The following is a 15,948-nucleotide window of genomic DNA, read 5'->3' on the forward strand; positions in this document are numbered from 1 at the left end:
TATCTTTCTTGACAAATGGGGCAACACCCAAAGCCACTGAGATATTTATTGCAGAGCATAAAATAAAAATTGAATTACAAAATATCTTTGCATGGACCCCCCACCCCACCCCTTTTTTTTTTAAAAATTAAATCTTTATAAACAACTAAACATACCAACAGCTGGTCTTTATCTCTCACAAGGGAGATAAAACATACCAGGTGTAGAATAATTAGGCTTCTGACATAAAATAAAGCAAATTATCTGTTTCTATGTTCTGGAATTATTGATATAGCTGTATTTGGGAGAGGGGAAGGGAGAACCCCTACTAATTTCTCCAGCTTAGGATATACATAAGAAAAACTCTCAGTCTGGTGCCCTCTTCCATGTTGGAAAGGGCAAATATTTTGTTCCATCAAGTCAGAGACGGCAAAATTCAATTACCCAGGTGATGTACACAGTACCTACAAAGGCATCACATCACTACGCAATATTCCAAGCCCAGTGTCATGTGAAAGTGACTGGCACTCTCAGCAGAAGAAAAGTAATCAATATTGGGTAATGAAGAATAGATACTGCATCCTGACTATTTTAATCATCTTAACACAAAGGTAGTAAATGTGCTGCCCATGGGTACCAATGTGCCACCCGACACCTTTCTTGGAGTTCATCAAGCTGCCCTTCTCCTCCCCCCCTTTTTTAAACAAACACATCCTCTTACTGGCAACTGGGATTGCTGTGAAATAGATTTCTTTTAGGGTGACCATATGAAAAGGAGGACAGGACTCCTGTATCTTTAACTGTAATGTAGAAAAGGGAATTTCAGCAGGTGTCAATTGAAGACGGTGAAATTCTCTCTTCATCAATACAGTTAAAGCTGCAGAAACCCTGCCCTCTTTTGTATCTGGCCACTCTACTATAGCTAGTGTAGCTTTAACTGTTGTGATGAAGAGGGAATTTCACCCACTTCAATTGACACCTGCTGCAATTCCCTTTTCTACATTACTGTTAAAGATACAGGAGCCCTGTCCTCCTTTTCATATGATCACCCTAATTTCTTTTGTTCTGGAAACTGTGGTTTCAAAGGAGTTGCTTAGTGTTTTGAGGCTCAGACTCCACGCAATCCTTCAGGCAGGTTATTTGTCCTTTGCCATCCCACTCATGGAAGCCATTTTGTGGTGATGCCCAGGACAGTTCCTCGAATTGCCAAATGTGCCCATAGCCCAAAAAGGCTTCCTACCCCTGAGTTAACAAATGCAACTACAGATGTGCTTATTTAATGGTTTGTTTATATACATATATTGTGGTCTGCTAAAAGTCGTTGAATGTTTCACTTTAGTACCCATTCTCAAAGTGTGATGTGGACCATTTGAAGAAAATGATGGGCTCTAGAGAAAGTTTAAGCTCCTCCCACTTATCCTGATTTTTTTTTTTAGCTGTATGTATTTGTCCAAGAGAGTGCTTTTCCCAACCTTTCAAGCAACTGTTGCCTTACTTTCAACTTTTAAAATTCCTGCTTGTTTCTAATTACTAGGCAAGAGTTATGTCCATCTTTTTTCTAATCTTAGCTATTTTTGGAATAATTCACACAGGAATTGGAGTTTGTTTTCCTTACAGCAGTTCATTATGAACAATTAAACTTTGAGAAACCTTGGTTAATGAAACAGCCATGAGAATGGCAAATGAAGACTTGTATGGAAATAAGTTCAAGAACCACCATAAATAAGGCAAGTAGACAAAATTACCAAAATGAGAAAGCAGATTGCCAGAACACTGGCTTCTACACAAAGCAAGAATATACAATCCTTCCTTTCTCAAACCTTTAGCTTTAGGAAGCTAAAGCATTCTCCCTTCACCCTCATCAGCTATTCAAAGGAGTGTGCAGATACTGAGTCATATAAATAAATCACCGTGCAGAGCCTTGGAAATGTGTAGGTGAGTGTTAAAATAGTTTGCACATATGTTTATTAGAATGTAGATGGCATGACAGATTTTGAGAGATTTATTGTACAGTTTTGCTGTGCTTAGCCATCAACTAATATTGGATTAGCTTAACATTCTATCAGATGTGAGAACAGAAAGAACAAACTGGTGTGTTTTTGAATAAACTGGGCAAAATCTTACCAACGTTAGAAGGAAATGTAATGTTTGTCTTACCAACCACAGTGGAATAGTCTGTTCGCCATTAATGGTCTAAGCAAATTTAAAAGCCCACACATCTATGGAATGGAGAACATGTAGTCCTCCAGTTGTTGTTGGACTGCAACCCCCATTAGCCTTAGCCAACATAGCCAATGGTGAGGGCTGATAGAAACTCAAATCCAACACCATCTGGAGAGCTAAACATCCCCAATCTCTGCCATATGTAATTAATAAAATCCACTGAGGAGATCTTATTACCAATATGATGGTGCAAACCCATTTTATCCTGTAAAAATAGTGGATGGTTTAAGCTATGTTCCTCAAACGCTGATGCCAGTGTGGTTCTAGCAACATCAGTATTGCATCCCTGTAACCTGCTCACCCCAACATAAATCTTTTCTTCAGCCAAAAGTGTTCTGAGCCCTCTGCTAAGACAGGACATGCAGCACAGGTCTCCACAAATTGCAAGAACTTGGGAAATATCTTTTATGATGGGCCAAGTTTTGGAGTAGACCAACTTCTGCTTGATACAATGCTCAGCGTAATCTTGAGATGTCCCCTTCTTTGAGAGAAACCTCATTCTCCTGAGTCTTCTGGAATGTGGAGATGACTGGGGGAATCTCTTAACACTTTGGAGCTAAACAAAGTCCAGTGTGGTATGAAACACACATCTTCTCAGAGCTCTAGCATGCGCTGATGACTTGTGGAGGGGAAGGATGAGTGTTGGTCTCAACAAATAATAGCTGGGTATTGTGCCAGGCCTAGTGTTTTGAATCCTTGCCTTTAACACCAGCATAACTATGCTTCATGCCACTAGCAAAGTAGCAAGTCAACCCCTTATCCTAAGCATTTATTTGAAGAGGCAACAGTGACATTCCACCCGGTGCTACATGATTATCAATAATGAAACACGGTATCTATTGGGGTTGTTTGATGCATGGGATATATAGTCCCAGGGTAAAAAGCAGGCTACATTACCCAGGGAGAGCAGCTTTGGGTGTACTTGTATACACTTCTATTTGCACAGATTATCAACTTCTAAAGGTGTTCTGACTAACTTTTCAATCCCATGATTCCATAATACACGTGAAGTGTGCTTCTATTGTAAAAGCTAATTGTGCTGTATATGATTTTCCAAGGATCCCATAGGAACAACTTTCTTCTTCTTCTTCTTCTTCTTCTTCTTCTTCTTCTTCTTCTTCTTCTTCTTCTTATGTATGCACCAAAACCCACCATCACTTGGTTTAATGTATTCATCATTTATATTAGTTTTCACTCCAGTATGAAGAGAGGTGCTATCTGTCACAAATAAGGCCTGTATATGTATACACACGCTTTCTGGTCCCATATTTGCAGCCATATACTCTTTGCACAATAACCAATAAGCACCAAAGGTATTCTTTCCTGAAGTAATAAATAAATGGGAGCAATGGTAACTCTAGACCTATCACCTCTAATTATATTCTAGCAATAGTGTTACTAGTTCTTGACACACTCATTCTAAAGGCCCCATGTAGAACAGGGGTGGCCAGAAGTTTTTGACTTCAACTCCCAGAAGTCTCTACCAGCATGGCCAATGCTCAAGAATTCTGGGAGTTGAAGTCCAAAACATTTGGAGATCTTCTTTCTGTCCACCCCTGATGTAGAGCCAAACAAAAACTCCTCCATAATGCAATAACACCTCACAGTGGCAAAAATATTTGTGAGATGAGTATGAAGACTTATACATGACAAAGCCGAACAAGAATGTAGAATAGCATGAACAGTCTTCATACAATAAGATGGTCCACACAGTAAGCAGCCTACAAATGTTATGATTACCATGTGAGGGATGTAACTTTTGAAATAGCCCACAGAGTTAATACAAGATGTATATATCACACATGTAACCAGAACTCATTAGGGTTACACGTGCTGTTTCCCCACTTTGCATGATATAATCTTCTGTGTTACACCTACTGCTAATAACTACTGTAAATAGTCAGAATTTATATAACAACCACATACAGGTTAAACCAGAGGTGTGGCAATTCTTTTGAACAATTGATCAACAAGTGGCCTGATGCACTGTAAGTTTACACATGGATCAGACAGTAAATTTATATTTACCCAGTCTGCCACATGACAGATGTAGCATCTGAAAATGCCTCAAAATACAATATCTTTTTAAAAGCCAAACTAAAGTATCCATTTCAAAAGCAAAACTGTCCTTGTTGTTTAACAGTAATATCTCAAATATCCCAAGTAAAATAATGTACCAAATGAAGGAGAGCTCGCTTCAAAACTGAAAACTCAGAAGTGGTATACTTCTGAAGTAGCACATTAAAACATCTCACTCCAATGTATGTATTTGATAATTTCCTTTTAAGGTCAAATTAAGAACACAGAATGCAGTAAAACCTAGTCAAGGTGGTTCCTTTTCCTTTGCCATAGCTACACACACAAACATACACACGTATATTGGTTTGATTCAAATTTAGGTGGGTACAGCAGGCTGTGGAAGCAGACATTCTACCCCTCCTCCCCACAATAGCCCCTCCAGCCCCCCCAAATGCTATTCAGGGGACTGAGTGATCATGCCAAATGGGGTAAGCTGAGCTGCACAAGGCTGAACTGGAGGATGTGTGTGGAAATGCCTGAAAATCAGGCAAAGATACCTTGTATAGGCAGAAGGGAGGTGGCTCCATGGTAGAGCACATACTTTGCATTCAGAAGGTCCCCAGTTTGATGCCCAGTATCTCCAGGTAGGACTGGGAAAGAATCGTGCCTGAAAAAATGGAGAGCCACTACCAATCAGTGTTGAGAATACTGGAATACTAGAAGGACCAATGGTCTGACTCAGAGCTTCTTCAGACAAGCATTTTATCGCATGCTCTCAACTGGCTACTCACAGTTCTTTGTGGACATTTTGATGACACAGCATTCCTCCTGCTCGTCTCCTGCTCGTTTTTCTATCACAAGATGAGCCTCATCAAATCCAGGATTTTTTGGCTATAACAAAACTCACTGCTAGAAGCTGCACAACACTTGGAGGGCCACATGTTGCCTAAGTGATTGGCCAGGGTCCCCTAGCCCTCCATGTAGCATTTTCAGGGGCTGGAGAGATTGCTTTGAGGAGGAGGGGAGAGCAAAGTATACTCCCATCAGTCCTGTTGTTTTAAGTATTTGGGTGAGCTCATGGAGGTACAAGTCTAATGACTGGAAATATTTGCCTCACCATTGTTTTACAGAAACCAGTGGGCTACTAGGAAGTAATGCTTTCAGTCCGTTGGTTTCTGTTCACCACTCTGCTGCTAAGATCATCTTCTTGGCTCGCCGCTCTGACCATGTTACTCCACTTCTGAAATCTCTTCATTGGCTTCCAATTCACTTCAGAATCCAATATAAACTTCTCCTGTTGACCTACAAAGCTTTTCACTGTCTAGCTCCTTCCTATCTCTCCTCTCTCATCTCACACTATTGCCCCGCTCGTGCTCTTCACTCCTCTGATGTCATGTTTCTCACCTGCCCAAGGGTCTCCACTTCCCTTGCTCGGCTTCGTCCATTTTCTTCGGCTGCCCCTTACGCCTGGAACGCTCTTCTAGAGCATTTGAGAACTACAAGTTCAATTGCAGCTTTTAAAGCTCAGCTAAAAACTTTTCTTTTTCCTAAAGCTTTTAAAACTTGATTTTGTTCTGACTTTTATACTGCCTGCTTGGTGCATTCTCTTCCCCTCCTTATTGCTTTATTATGATTTTATTAGAATGTAAGCCTATGCGGCAGGGTCTTCCTATTTATTGTTTTACTCTGTACAGCACCATGTACATTAATGGTGCTATATAAATAAACAACAATAATAATAATAATGGAGAACCCACATTCATTTCTATTAGCGTGAAAACGCCCAACAGAAAAAATGGCTTCAGAACAATTTTAGCCTGCCCAAGTACCTTAAAAGTAAACAAGACCTTGCATTTCCAGTTTGGTTTCATCTTCCAATGAGGTCATGTTAGACCTCACGGAGTAATTTCTGACTAACTTGTATCACCACACATCCAGGGATCCAAGTATGTAACATTTTAATTAGCTTGGAGCACCAGTTGAGGCTGCTTAGAAATGAAATCAATATCAAATTAAAACTATAAATTATCAGAAAATTTCAACTATGCTTAGCCATTTAATTAATGTGAGCACATTGCCATATGGCCTAGATCCTACTTCAATGGAAATCAATGAACATTTTGCCAGTAAGTTCAGTTCGGCCCTTTATATTGCTATGTGTTGTTGTTGTTTTTAACTGATTCTCTCCAGTATCCTCACACATAACATAAACTCACGACTAATGCAGATAAAACATGAAAGGAAATGATTGTATTGATCTTCTACAATTGTGTGAAAAATTCAAGGCCACTTCACCATAAATTACAAAAGTCTCACACTGAAGGCCTGTTCAGATAGGAAACCTACATTCTAACTACATTCAGATTTTTCACATGTAATAATCTCACATGGGATTTTGGCCAGGAGCAGTAGCCATACAAACACAGCAAAATAGCCCACATGTGTGAACGCTTTCCTACTACACATGAGATGCATGTTACTAACTACATGGAAGAGCATTCTGTGTTGGAATGCTTTCTGTATAGGAATTTTGCAATACGTTAAGTGGTTCTTGCTTTCTTTACTACTAAATATGTCATGGCAATGGAGTCAGACTTTTTTTTTTTTTAAGGGAGTTGAAAGTGGTATGGCAGAGGCATAATTGCTTGTGTGGTGTACACATGCATTTCTTTTGCCCTACTAACAGCTCTGGCCAAACAGGTTTTGGTGGCTTTTGAAGCTCTACAAAAGCTTGCAAAACCTGTGAATAACAATGACAGCAGTGCACACTCCATGAGCATCGATGCCTCTGTCACGCCATCTTTCAACTCTCTGAAAACAAGATTGGTCATCTCCAATGTAAATGGTGACATTTTGTTTCCCTGGCTTAGCATTTTGTTTCCCCCAAATAAAGCACCATGACCTCATCAGAGAAGGTACAGCGTGGGCATGGGTTTCCCATATTTATTCATAGATTCAGTTTCTATCCTGCCCATAGACACTCTGAGCTCCTTGTATGTCCCCCCACCCCAACATGGCAATAGACCAAATAAACATGGAGGAACAGTGGTTGGATGGCAGGAAGAAGGATGGACAAAATGACAGGCACCAACACGGTTCTCCCTCCGCCCATTTTATCTTCACAAAAAGGAGTGGGGCTGGCCCAATATCAAGTAGTGAGTTTCATGGTTGAGTGAGGGGTATTTCCTATACAGTATGTTATATGCAATGGTAACCTGAAACAGTAGTTCTTCTTTTTCCTTGAGAAAAGTAGCTTTGGGAGGTTGGTATTTTGAGCATAAGAACTGGCACAAGCAGAGGAGGCACTTAACATTTTATCTATCCATCTAAATCATTCCCAAGCTGCTTCTCCTCCACAGGACATCAGAGCCACCTTTACCCTTGCAAACAATAATTTGGAACCCTACAGAGGAAGGGGTGGCAAATCTGAAGTATTTGCACATAATGTGTAGCCCATCCCACCTAGCAAATTCCAGCATGAATTTTAAACTTAAGAATGTTAAGATGCTGTGATTATTATTTTAATATTATACTAGTTTTATATGCTCTTTTAACTAATTTTATGTATCATATTGTGTTTGGTGTTGTTCCCTGCCTCAATCCAGAGGGAGAGGTGGGTTATTATTTATTATTATTATTATTATTTATTATTATATAAACTTCAACTATAGCCTGATCTTTAACACACTATGAGCCTCCTTCAACGCATATTCAATGGAACGCAAGACCTACCATACCCAATGGGGCTTACTCCCAAGTAAATATGTAAAGCCACAGGGTTCACTGGCATTTGTGTGTACAAGCTTGGAAGACTATTTGTAGCCATTTGTGGCAGACTATTACCAAACTCAACTGCCAATTTGTGCTAGTAGCATACAGAAATGATTTCCCACCCTACACACACACACACACACAAAGAAGCACCAGTGTCCATCCATAGTGTTCCATTTATGTTTTAAAATATCACCACCAACAAAAGACACCATACACGCACCAATGGGAGTGCTTCTTCTTTACAAAATCACATTCCAAATTCAACTTCTTGTACAAAGTCATTTAAAAGGTTGTAGGGTTAGTTCCACATTTTTTTTCTGACAGAACCAGGATATGTGATGTAATATGTGACTATATCATGTAAAAGAGAATCTCTTTACTTCTCAATGCCAGTAGTAGATATTGCTTTCTGTAATAGTTCAGTATTTAACTTCCTGAGACTTTACTTTTTTAAATCGTATACTCTTGCAACACTCTAGGTGCACTTATTTTCACTGCTTGCTATTTAAAAAGTGTCGCATTTCCATGTCTTGCCTTTAAAATTTAAAAAATTAAAATAAAGTACTGAGATAGGGTTATCTAAAGTCACAAACACTGAGAGAAAAGTAACAAAAGCAGCTGAAGTCCTTACTTGTTTTTTTTAGATTCCTTATATCAATAGGTCCTAAGGTTGATTGTACACATTATAATCCTATCAAACAAAGAGTAGCCTCTCATACAGCAGCAGCAGCTAGATTTAAACAAGGGTTTGTTTTGGCTCCCTGTCTGTGGCACAGTACAGATTCAATAGGTTATTCCACAGTTTCCTTTCCACCACATGCCCTGGCTACTAGAAAATGGAAAATTTCTGTCAAGAAATACTTTTGTAAGCCGCCATGAGAGCCTTTTTTGGCTAAATGGCGGCATAAAAATACTTAAATAAAATAAATAAATAAATAAATAAATAAATGGCTAGCAAAGCACGTGCGCATATCACTATCTAAACAGACAACCCACTGACATATTCCTGCTCACTGTTTGCGCAAGCCCGAAGTTTCCTGCTTCACTAACAGTGTGGCAGCAAGCACAGGTCATGTTTAACTTAGAACATCTCAGACTGGCTGGTTTAGGCAGCTGCAGGTGGTGAGGCCAAAGAGGACAGCAAGGAACAGAGGGAACTGCATCAGTGCTTTTTAAAGAACCCCTCTGGACTCTGCTCATTCTCCATACCACCAGCAGCAGCACCCCTCCTTCACCACACCACCACCATTTAATCTTTAAGGGGAGGTGTAAGGCGAAATGTGATCACTTTGATTTCCTTCTTGGGAAGTCGAGAAGAGTCAAGCCTACAGTTAAGAATGTACTGTCTGGGCATGTCCACATGGCAGCTGCTGCGGGGGAGGGGGTGAGATGGGGGGAGGGGGTGATGTAGTACAGCACACTAGAAAAGCCACAGCACCCTGCGCCTTTAAGGACACCCCTGTGCCCACAGCAGTGAACTGGTTGTGAAGAATGCACAGTCCATCCTGGTCCCGCAATTGCCCCACCACACTCCGTGGACGGGACATGACTGGCACCAGCAGACCCACAGTGTTGCATGCCACGGAGACATGCCCCAGTCCCAGCTGCACATCATCACCAGAATCATCGGTCACATAGTCATAGGAAACCTCGCTTCAACTCCAGCCTGAGGAATGCTATCTTCTAATAATCTAGATGGTATGGATTGTGTGTGTGTGTGTGAGAGAGAGAGTGTGTATGTGTGTGTGTGTGTGTGTGAGAGAGAGAGAGAGAGAGAGATGTGAGGGGGAAATCCAGGCTGTTAAAGCTTTCTGTGTCCTGATACGGACAATGAAAAACAATGGTACAAGAGTATAAAGCCCGTCCTTATCGCGACTTTAAAAGGAGTTAAAGGGCGCCCTATATGTTCCATGCTCTCTTCTTCACACTCTAGAGCCACTTCCCTCCCCCCCCCCCGTTGAAATCAGGCTGATTAAAAAGAGAAATGGCGTGTATGTGTGCGGGCTTGGGGGGAGGTGTGTGCTTTAGAAGCCTGGACTTTTTCCCGCCCTTTCAATGCGTTCTCTTTGGAATGTGTTAGCGATTGTTATCTAGGAAACAACCAGAGGGTGATCGTTATTCTGCACTAATTAACACGGAGATCGCGCACATGCGGATTAAGCGTGCCGTGTGCATCCTGCAACGGGGGAACGGGAATAGGTGGTCCTCAGATCCACTCCAGCTCTCCCTACCTAGTAAAAGGGGACGCGAGGCAGGAGGATCCACATGTCTCCGTCAGCTCCCTTCGCGTCGGAAAGCTGCAGCCGCCCACAGCCCTCCTCCCGCGCCGCCCCCCTACCAACTTTCCTCTCGGCGTTTACCTTCCAGCCGGCCGAGCTGTTGCTGTCGCCCTTATCCTTGAAGTAGGGCACGCAGCGCACCATCCACTCGTAGATCTGGGACAGGGTGAGGCGCTTCTCCGGGGAGCTCTCGATGGCTCGGGTGATCAGGTCCGCGTAGGACAAGTTGCCCCACGCGTTTCTCCGCGACGAACATTTTCGGGGCGCCGCCGCCCCTGGCTGCTGCTGCTGCTGCCCGCCGCTCAGCGCGTTGGCGCCCTGGCCGCATCCTTCGCCAGGCAGCCCGGAGAAAGGAGCCAGCAGGCGAGCCGTGTCCTCCGGGGCTAGAGACTCGCCGCCGGCGCCGCCACCAGAGACGGCGATGGTCATGGCCGAGCTGCCCCCTTGCTCCTCGTCGTCGGCGTCGTCGTCCTCCTCCGGGATCATGGAGGCGTCGTCAGCCGCCGCTTCCCCTGCGGGCTTGGCCGGGCTCGCCTGCAGCTCAGGCCTCTGCAGGGGCCACGTACAGGAGCGAGGGCGGCTCTGGGGCTCGAACTCGGGGTCCAGTTCCACATCCAGCGGGGACAGCGGGGCGGGGGGAGACGCCTCTGCCATCTTGGCCTCTCCCCCACTCTTGATGCTGATCTGCCTTCCTGGGGGTGGGGGATGTCAGCCCGATCCACTGCCCGGTCCCTCCTCCTCTCCTCGCACCTCCTAGCAGCGATCAGCGAGGCTGAGCGAACATGCCACTCTCCATTAAAGGTCCGGCCGCCTCCTTTTCACCCCGCCACCTCTCCGCCCTCGCCCCTCCCCAAAAAAAGAATCACAAGGAGATCGATAAACAATCCGGTGGGCGCCAGGTGCGCGATCCCTTCCTTTGGATCGCGAGGACGACCGATTCGGGAAGAAGCCCCCAGCGCCGCAGAGTTGGAAGCCAATCTTCGCGGCAGTGCGCCCGTGTGTTTGTTTATCTTTCACTCCGTGCAGGATTCCTCCAATAGCATCGCGCTGTATCCATTAAAGAGACCCCCCTTCCTGCTGCCCCCGCCTAAAGAAAAAAAAAGCCACGAGTCTCTTGCTTGTTGCTTTGGCGGACGTTTTCTTCACGCTTTTAAGACTCTCCCCTCCCGCTGACTTCACAACACTCAAAAGTCTGAAAACGCATCCGATCACGCCTGGTACATTTGGGGAGGTCAACTCCTCTCCCCGGCAAAAAGGAAAGAAATACTCCCTTTCCCCCAAAAGAGGGAGAGAGAAAAACAAATCTTTTTTAAGAAGAGGAGGAAATTCAGGTTGCTGTTGCCTTAAAATATTATATATATATTCCTGTTCTATGTGGGAGAGAAAACCAGAGGAGCTCAGAATCCAAGCAAGTCCAATCGCCGATCTTCCAACAGGTTCAGAAGCCCCAAGTCCTCCGCAGGGCTGCCAAGGTTTTGTTCCAGCATCAACACTACCACATTCATAACCTCCTCGCTCCTGCTGCTGCTGCTGCTGCCATCTTGACAGTTTCCCCCCACCCCCCTTTCACTCAAGTCATTTAAAAAAGCATCGGCAAAAAGAAAAAAAGAAGAAGAAAAAGAAGGCAGCGCGAGAGGTCACGCAGGCGAAGGGAGGAAGAGGACGCAGGAACAGCAACAACAAGCGGCAGCTTCCAGGAAGGATTTGTAAGAATGGCTCAGTGGAAACGCGAGAAAATCCAGATCGACATGCACGGGAGGAAAACGCAGCGCCGCTGCATGGTCCTCGCTTCTGGAGCCGTCTCTAGCTCGTTTCACTTTAGAAGCAGCAGCAGCAGCGTTATAGCAAAATGTTACAAAAATAAAATCGCGATCCAACGCGCGCGATCCCTCTGCAAAGAGAAAGCAAAAGGCGAAGGATCGGCCAGGGAGAATCGCTGCTGCCGTCGCTGCAGTTCGCTCGAGCAGCCTGTCACCCTCCACTCTGCTGACTTCCACATTCCTTCTCCTAACAACCAGGAGCGGCAACACAAAGTTATAGACACACGCAGCGAGCCTCAACCTAACCCCGTCGCAGCCTCATGCCCGCCCACAAAGTGGGCCGGGCTACGCTGTCAGCTAAGGGGCGAGCGCTCAAAGCTGCTAGTACTACAGAAAGCCCAGTTATCGGTGGGATCTGTCTCTGTCATCATCAGCCAACCGGCGCTCTTTGCAGCCTGCCTTTAAGCCCCCCCTCCCCCCGTCCCCAAAAGCACAACATCACTATTAAAACCGGATCCACATGTAAAACAATGCGAGCAGGAATAGAGATTTAAAGAAACAATGGCATTAATAAAAAAAAACCCTAAAAAGATCTGTGTTTTGTTACACGTCATCAAAGCTATTTAAAAACTGAACAAATTATTTTCTTCTTATGTCCTGCCTCTGTCCTTCGTTCAGTGTTCCCCCCCCCCTTTCTTTCACGGTGCCCCCCCCCCACACACACCTTACCAAGAGTTTAGAATGGGCAGAAATGATGGCACATGCTGAAACACTTGCTTATGTACTAGAACATCAGGGTCAGTCTTTGCAGTTCTCTGTTGTTGTTCCACTACAAAACATGTGGGTTGGAAATAGAACAATGCCTTTGCTTTTTCAAAGCAATAACAGTTGGATCTTTCTCTTGTAGTAACGCCACTGAGATAACTCCCGTGTCCGCAAATTCTGCTAAGGCTTATGCTTAAGAGAATTCAAAAAGATTGGTGAAATTTAGCTTGGAAAGGTCTTTTAGTTTTCACACTTGTTAATTAAGAAAACAAGTTCAGACATGTTTAGCTATGTCTTTTCCACCTCCACTTTCTTTGGAAAAAGTCCTGTAATAATAGATAGATAGATCTGGTTTTGATAGGGGTTTAAAGGAAAGTTCCAGAGAACTGCTTAACAAATGTGAATCCAGACTCCAAAGTTTACCAGATGCTGAACTATTCACAAAACTGTGAGTATGTAAATTCATAACAAGGCATCATTTATCTCCAAGGTCTATAAGTACCTCTTACAGAAAATGGATGCAAGGCCCATTTTCCTATGCCTATTTATTAAGAAGTAAGTCACACCAAATTAAATGGGGTTTACCCCCAAGTAAGAATTACAGTGCCTGGAATTACAATGTGTGTGTTAAATGCATCCAAGTATCAGGTGATTACAAAATCAGAAAGGAAAGGGGAAAACCAGCATATTGTCATGCCATCTATATAAATATGTTTGGTTAAACAATTATGTTTAAAATAATCGTTATAAGAATTAGTGCCTGAGTTTTGCTCACCTCTTTCCTCCCAATGCCTTTTTTCTTTTGTGTCATGTCTTTTAGATTGTAAGCATGAGTGTAGGGACTTACCAGATTTGCAGATGACACAAAATTGGGTGGGATAGCTAATACTCTGGAAGACAGAAACAAACTTCAAAGTGATCTTGATAGGCTGGAGCGCTCGGCTGAAAACAACAGAATGAAATTTAATAGGGATAAATGCCAAGTTCTTCACCTAGGAAAAAGATGGGGGACACTTGGCTCAGCAGTACTACAAGCGAGAAGGAACTTGGGATTGTTGTAGATCACAAGATGAATAGAGCCAACAGTGTGATGTGGCTGCAAAAAAAAGCAAGTGCTATTTCGGGCTGCATTAATAGAAGTATACCTTCCAAATCGCGTGACGTACTGGTTCCCCTCTGTTCAGGACTGGTTAGGCCTCATCTTGAGTATTGTGACCAGTTCTGGGCACCACACTTCAAGAAGGATGCAGACAAGCTGGAGGGGGTTCAAAGGAGGGCAATGAGGATGATCAGGGGTCTGGAAACAAAGCCCTATGAGGAGAGACTGAAAGAACTGGGCATGTTTAGCCTTGAGAATTTACAACTGAGGGGAGACATGATAGCACTCTTCAAATACTTGAAAGGTCACACAGAGGAGGGCCAGTATCTCTTCTTGATCATCCCAGAGTCCAGGACATGGACTAACGGGCTCAAGTTATAGGAAGCCAGATTCCGGCTGGACATCAGGAAAAACTTCCTGACTGTTAGAACAGTATGACAATGGAACCAATTACCTAGGGAGGTCATGTGCTCTCCTACCCTAGAGGCATTCAAGAGGCAGCTGGACAGCCATCTGTCAGGGATGCTTTAAGGTAGATTCCTGCATTGAACAGGGGGTTGGGCTGATGGCCTTATAGGCCCCTTCCAACTCTCCAACTCTACTACTCTATGATTCTATCACTGTCTTAATATTAGTCCCTGTAAGCCACTCTGGGAACATTTTTTGGGGCTGAAGAACAGGGTAAAAATGCTGAAAATAAATATATACCAATTTCAGTGGGAAATAGTTATGCATGTGCTTGGTTCTTTCATTGAACTAGATGGGATGTAAAAATTCCTTATTTTGATTATCATCTGTTGTGATTTTTCATTGGCTATAACCAGTAAGAGCTGAGCCTTGGGCTTTCTTTACTGGGATCTTTAAATAACACCATCAGGTTACAACATTGTGAGTGTATTTTGGCCCAGTTTCAAAACAGAGTAACTTCCATAAAGAACCTTTCACCACTATTTATTCTAGATAACGAAACGTCAGCAATCTGAGACATTGATTCCAAGCTCTTGGATAATATATATGCAATGCTCAGTTATCCAAGTGGAATGGGTAACACTAAAGTAATGTGGACAAACAATAGATAAAAACAATCCTATGCATATGTACTGAAGAGATAAATGTTTTCCATTGAATATAACAGGACTTACTTCTGAATATACATTCATAGGACTGGGCTGAATATTTTCAGTGTAGTTTAGGTATCATCTTATTGTGAATTATCGTGGCTTCAATATATTATTCAGAGGAAGTGGTCGCTGAAGAATTAATCCATACAAGCAGTTTGCAATGATTTCAAATATTTCATTTTCCTAAAATGTTTGAGACAAATCAAACACTTAAGATGAAAAAAGCACAGCGGTATAAACCTGATACCTGATTCCACTAGGCTTTCTTACAGTGTACAGTATCTATTTTAATTTAACAGGTTTTTTTTAAAGGATTGGATTCCCACCACCATAAAAAGGATGTTTCTTTTCTTTTCTTTTTTTTAGAGTTCTCTGTTTAAATGGTACTTTGTTTAAATAGTGGCAAGGCTGTGAAAGAGTCAACATTTCATTCAAATATATAAAGGGTTCATTTTATTCAGCCTTCCATTAAGACACACCATGTCCTTAATTGACTACTGAGAATGACTTTTCACTAAATTCCCATGTGGACCCCAATTTTAACTGACAGTGAATCTCTTCATATTTCATTAGCTAGTACTATATCAACTTTCAAACATGACATGGTTTCTCGTTGTTCCCATTAAATCAGTATGTCCCAAACTATTAACTCATAAAGTGCCCCAAAACTAATGCCATTAAAAACAAAACAAAACTGCTCCTGATCTGAAGGCCATGCTGGATCTGTCCCCTTTACTGAGATTAAGCTCATGCAGGTGGATGAGCTTCATGTTCATATCAGAGCTAACATTTGTAAGAATTAATTCCATTAGTACACTATGAATGTTTTGGATATCCCATAGGCATCTGGTTGGCTACTGTGGGAAACAGAATACTAGACAAAATAGGCCTCTGATTTGATCCAGCAGGGCTCTTCGTATTTACTAAAA

At 42.8% G+C, this 15,948-nt stretch overlaps 1 protein-coding gene across 1 annotated transcript in view; it reads right to left on the reverse strand.

The window, feature by feature from the left end:
- The window catches only part of FOXO3 (forkhead box O3), a 125,961-nt gene extending 113,654 nt beyond the window's left edge, over positions 1-12,307 (reverse strand). Inside the window, exon 1 of the mRNA XM_063124810.1 lies at positions 10,356-12,307. Coding sequence (XP_062980880.1) covers positions 10,356-10,928 — 573 coding nt within the window. The 5' untranslated portion in view covers positions 10,929-12,307. The remainder of the gene's footprint in view (positions 1-10,355) is intronic.
- Positions 12,308-15,948: the final 3,641 nt, after the last annotated feature.

The sequence above is a fragment of the Elgaria multicarinata genome, chromosome 4 (genome assembly GCF_023053635.1).
Source record: "Elgaria multicarinata webbii isolate HBS135686 ecotype San Diego chromosome 4, rElgMul1.1.pri, whole genome shotgun sequence".
Lineage (NCBI taxonomy): Eukaryota > Metazoa > Chordata > Lepidosauria > Squamata > Anguidae > Elgaria > Elgaria multicarinata.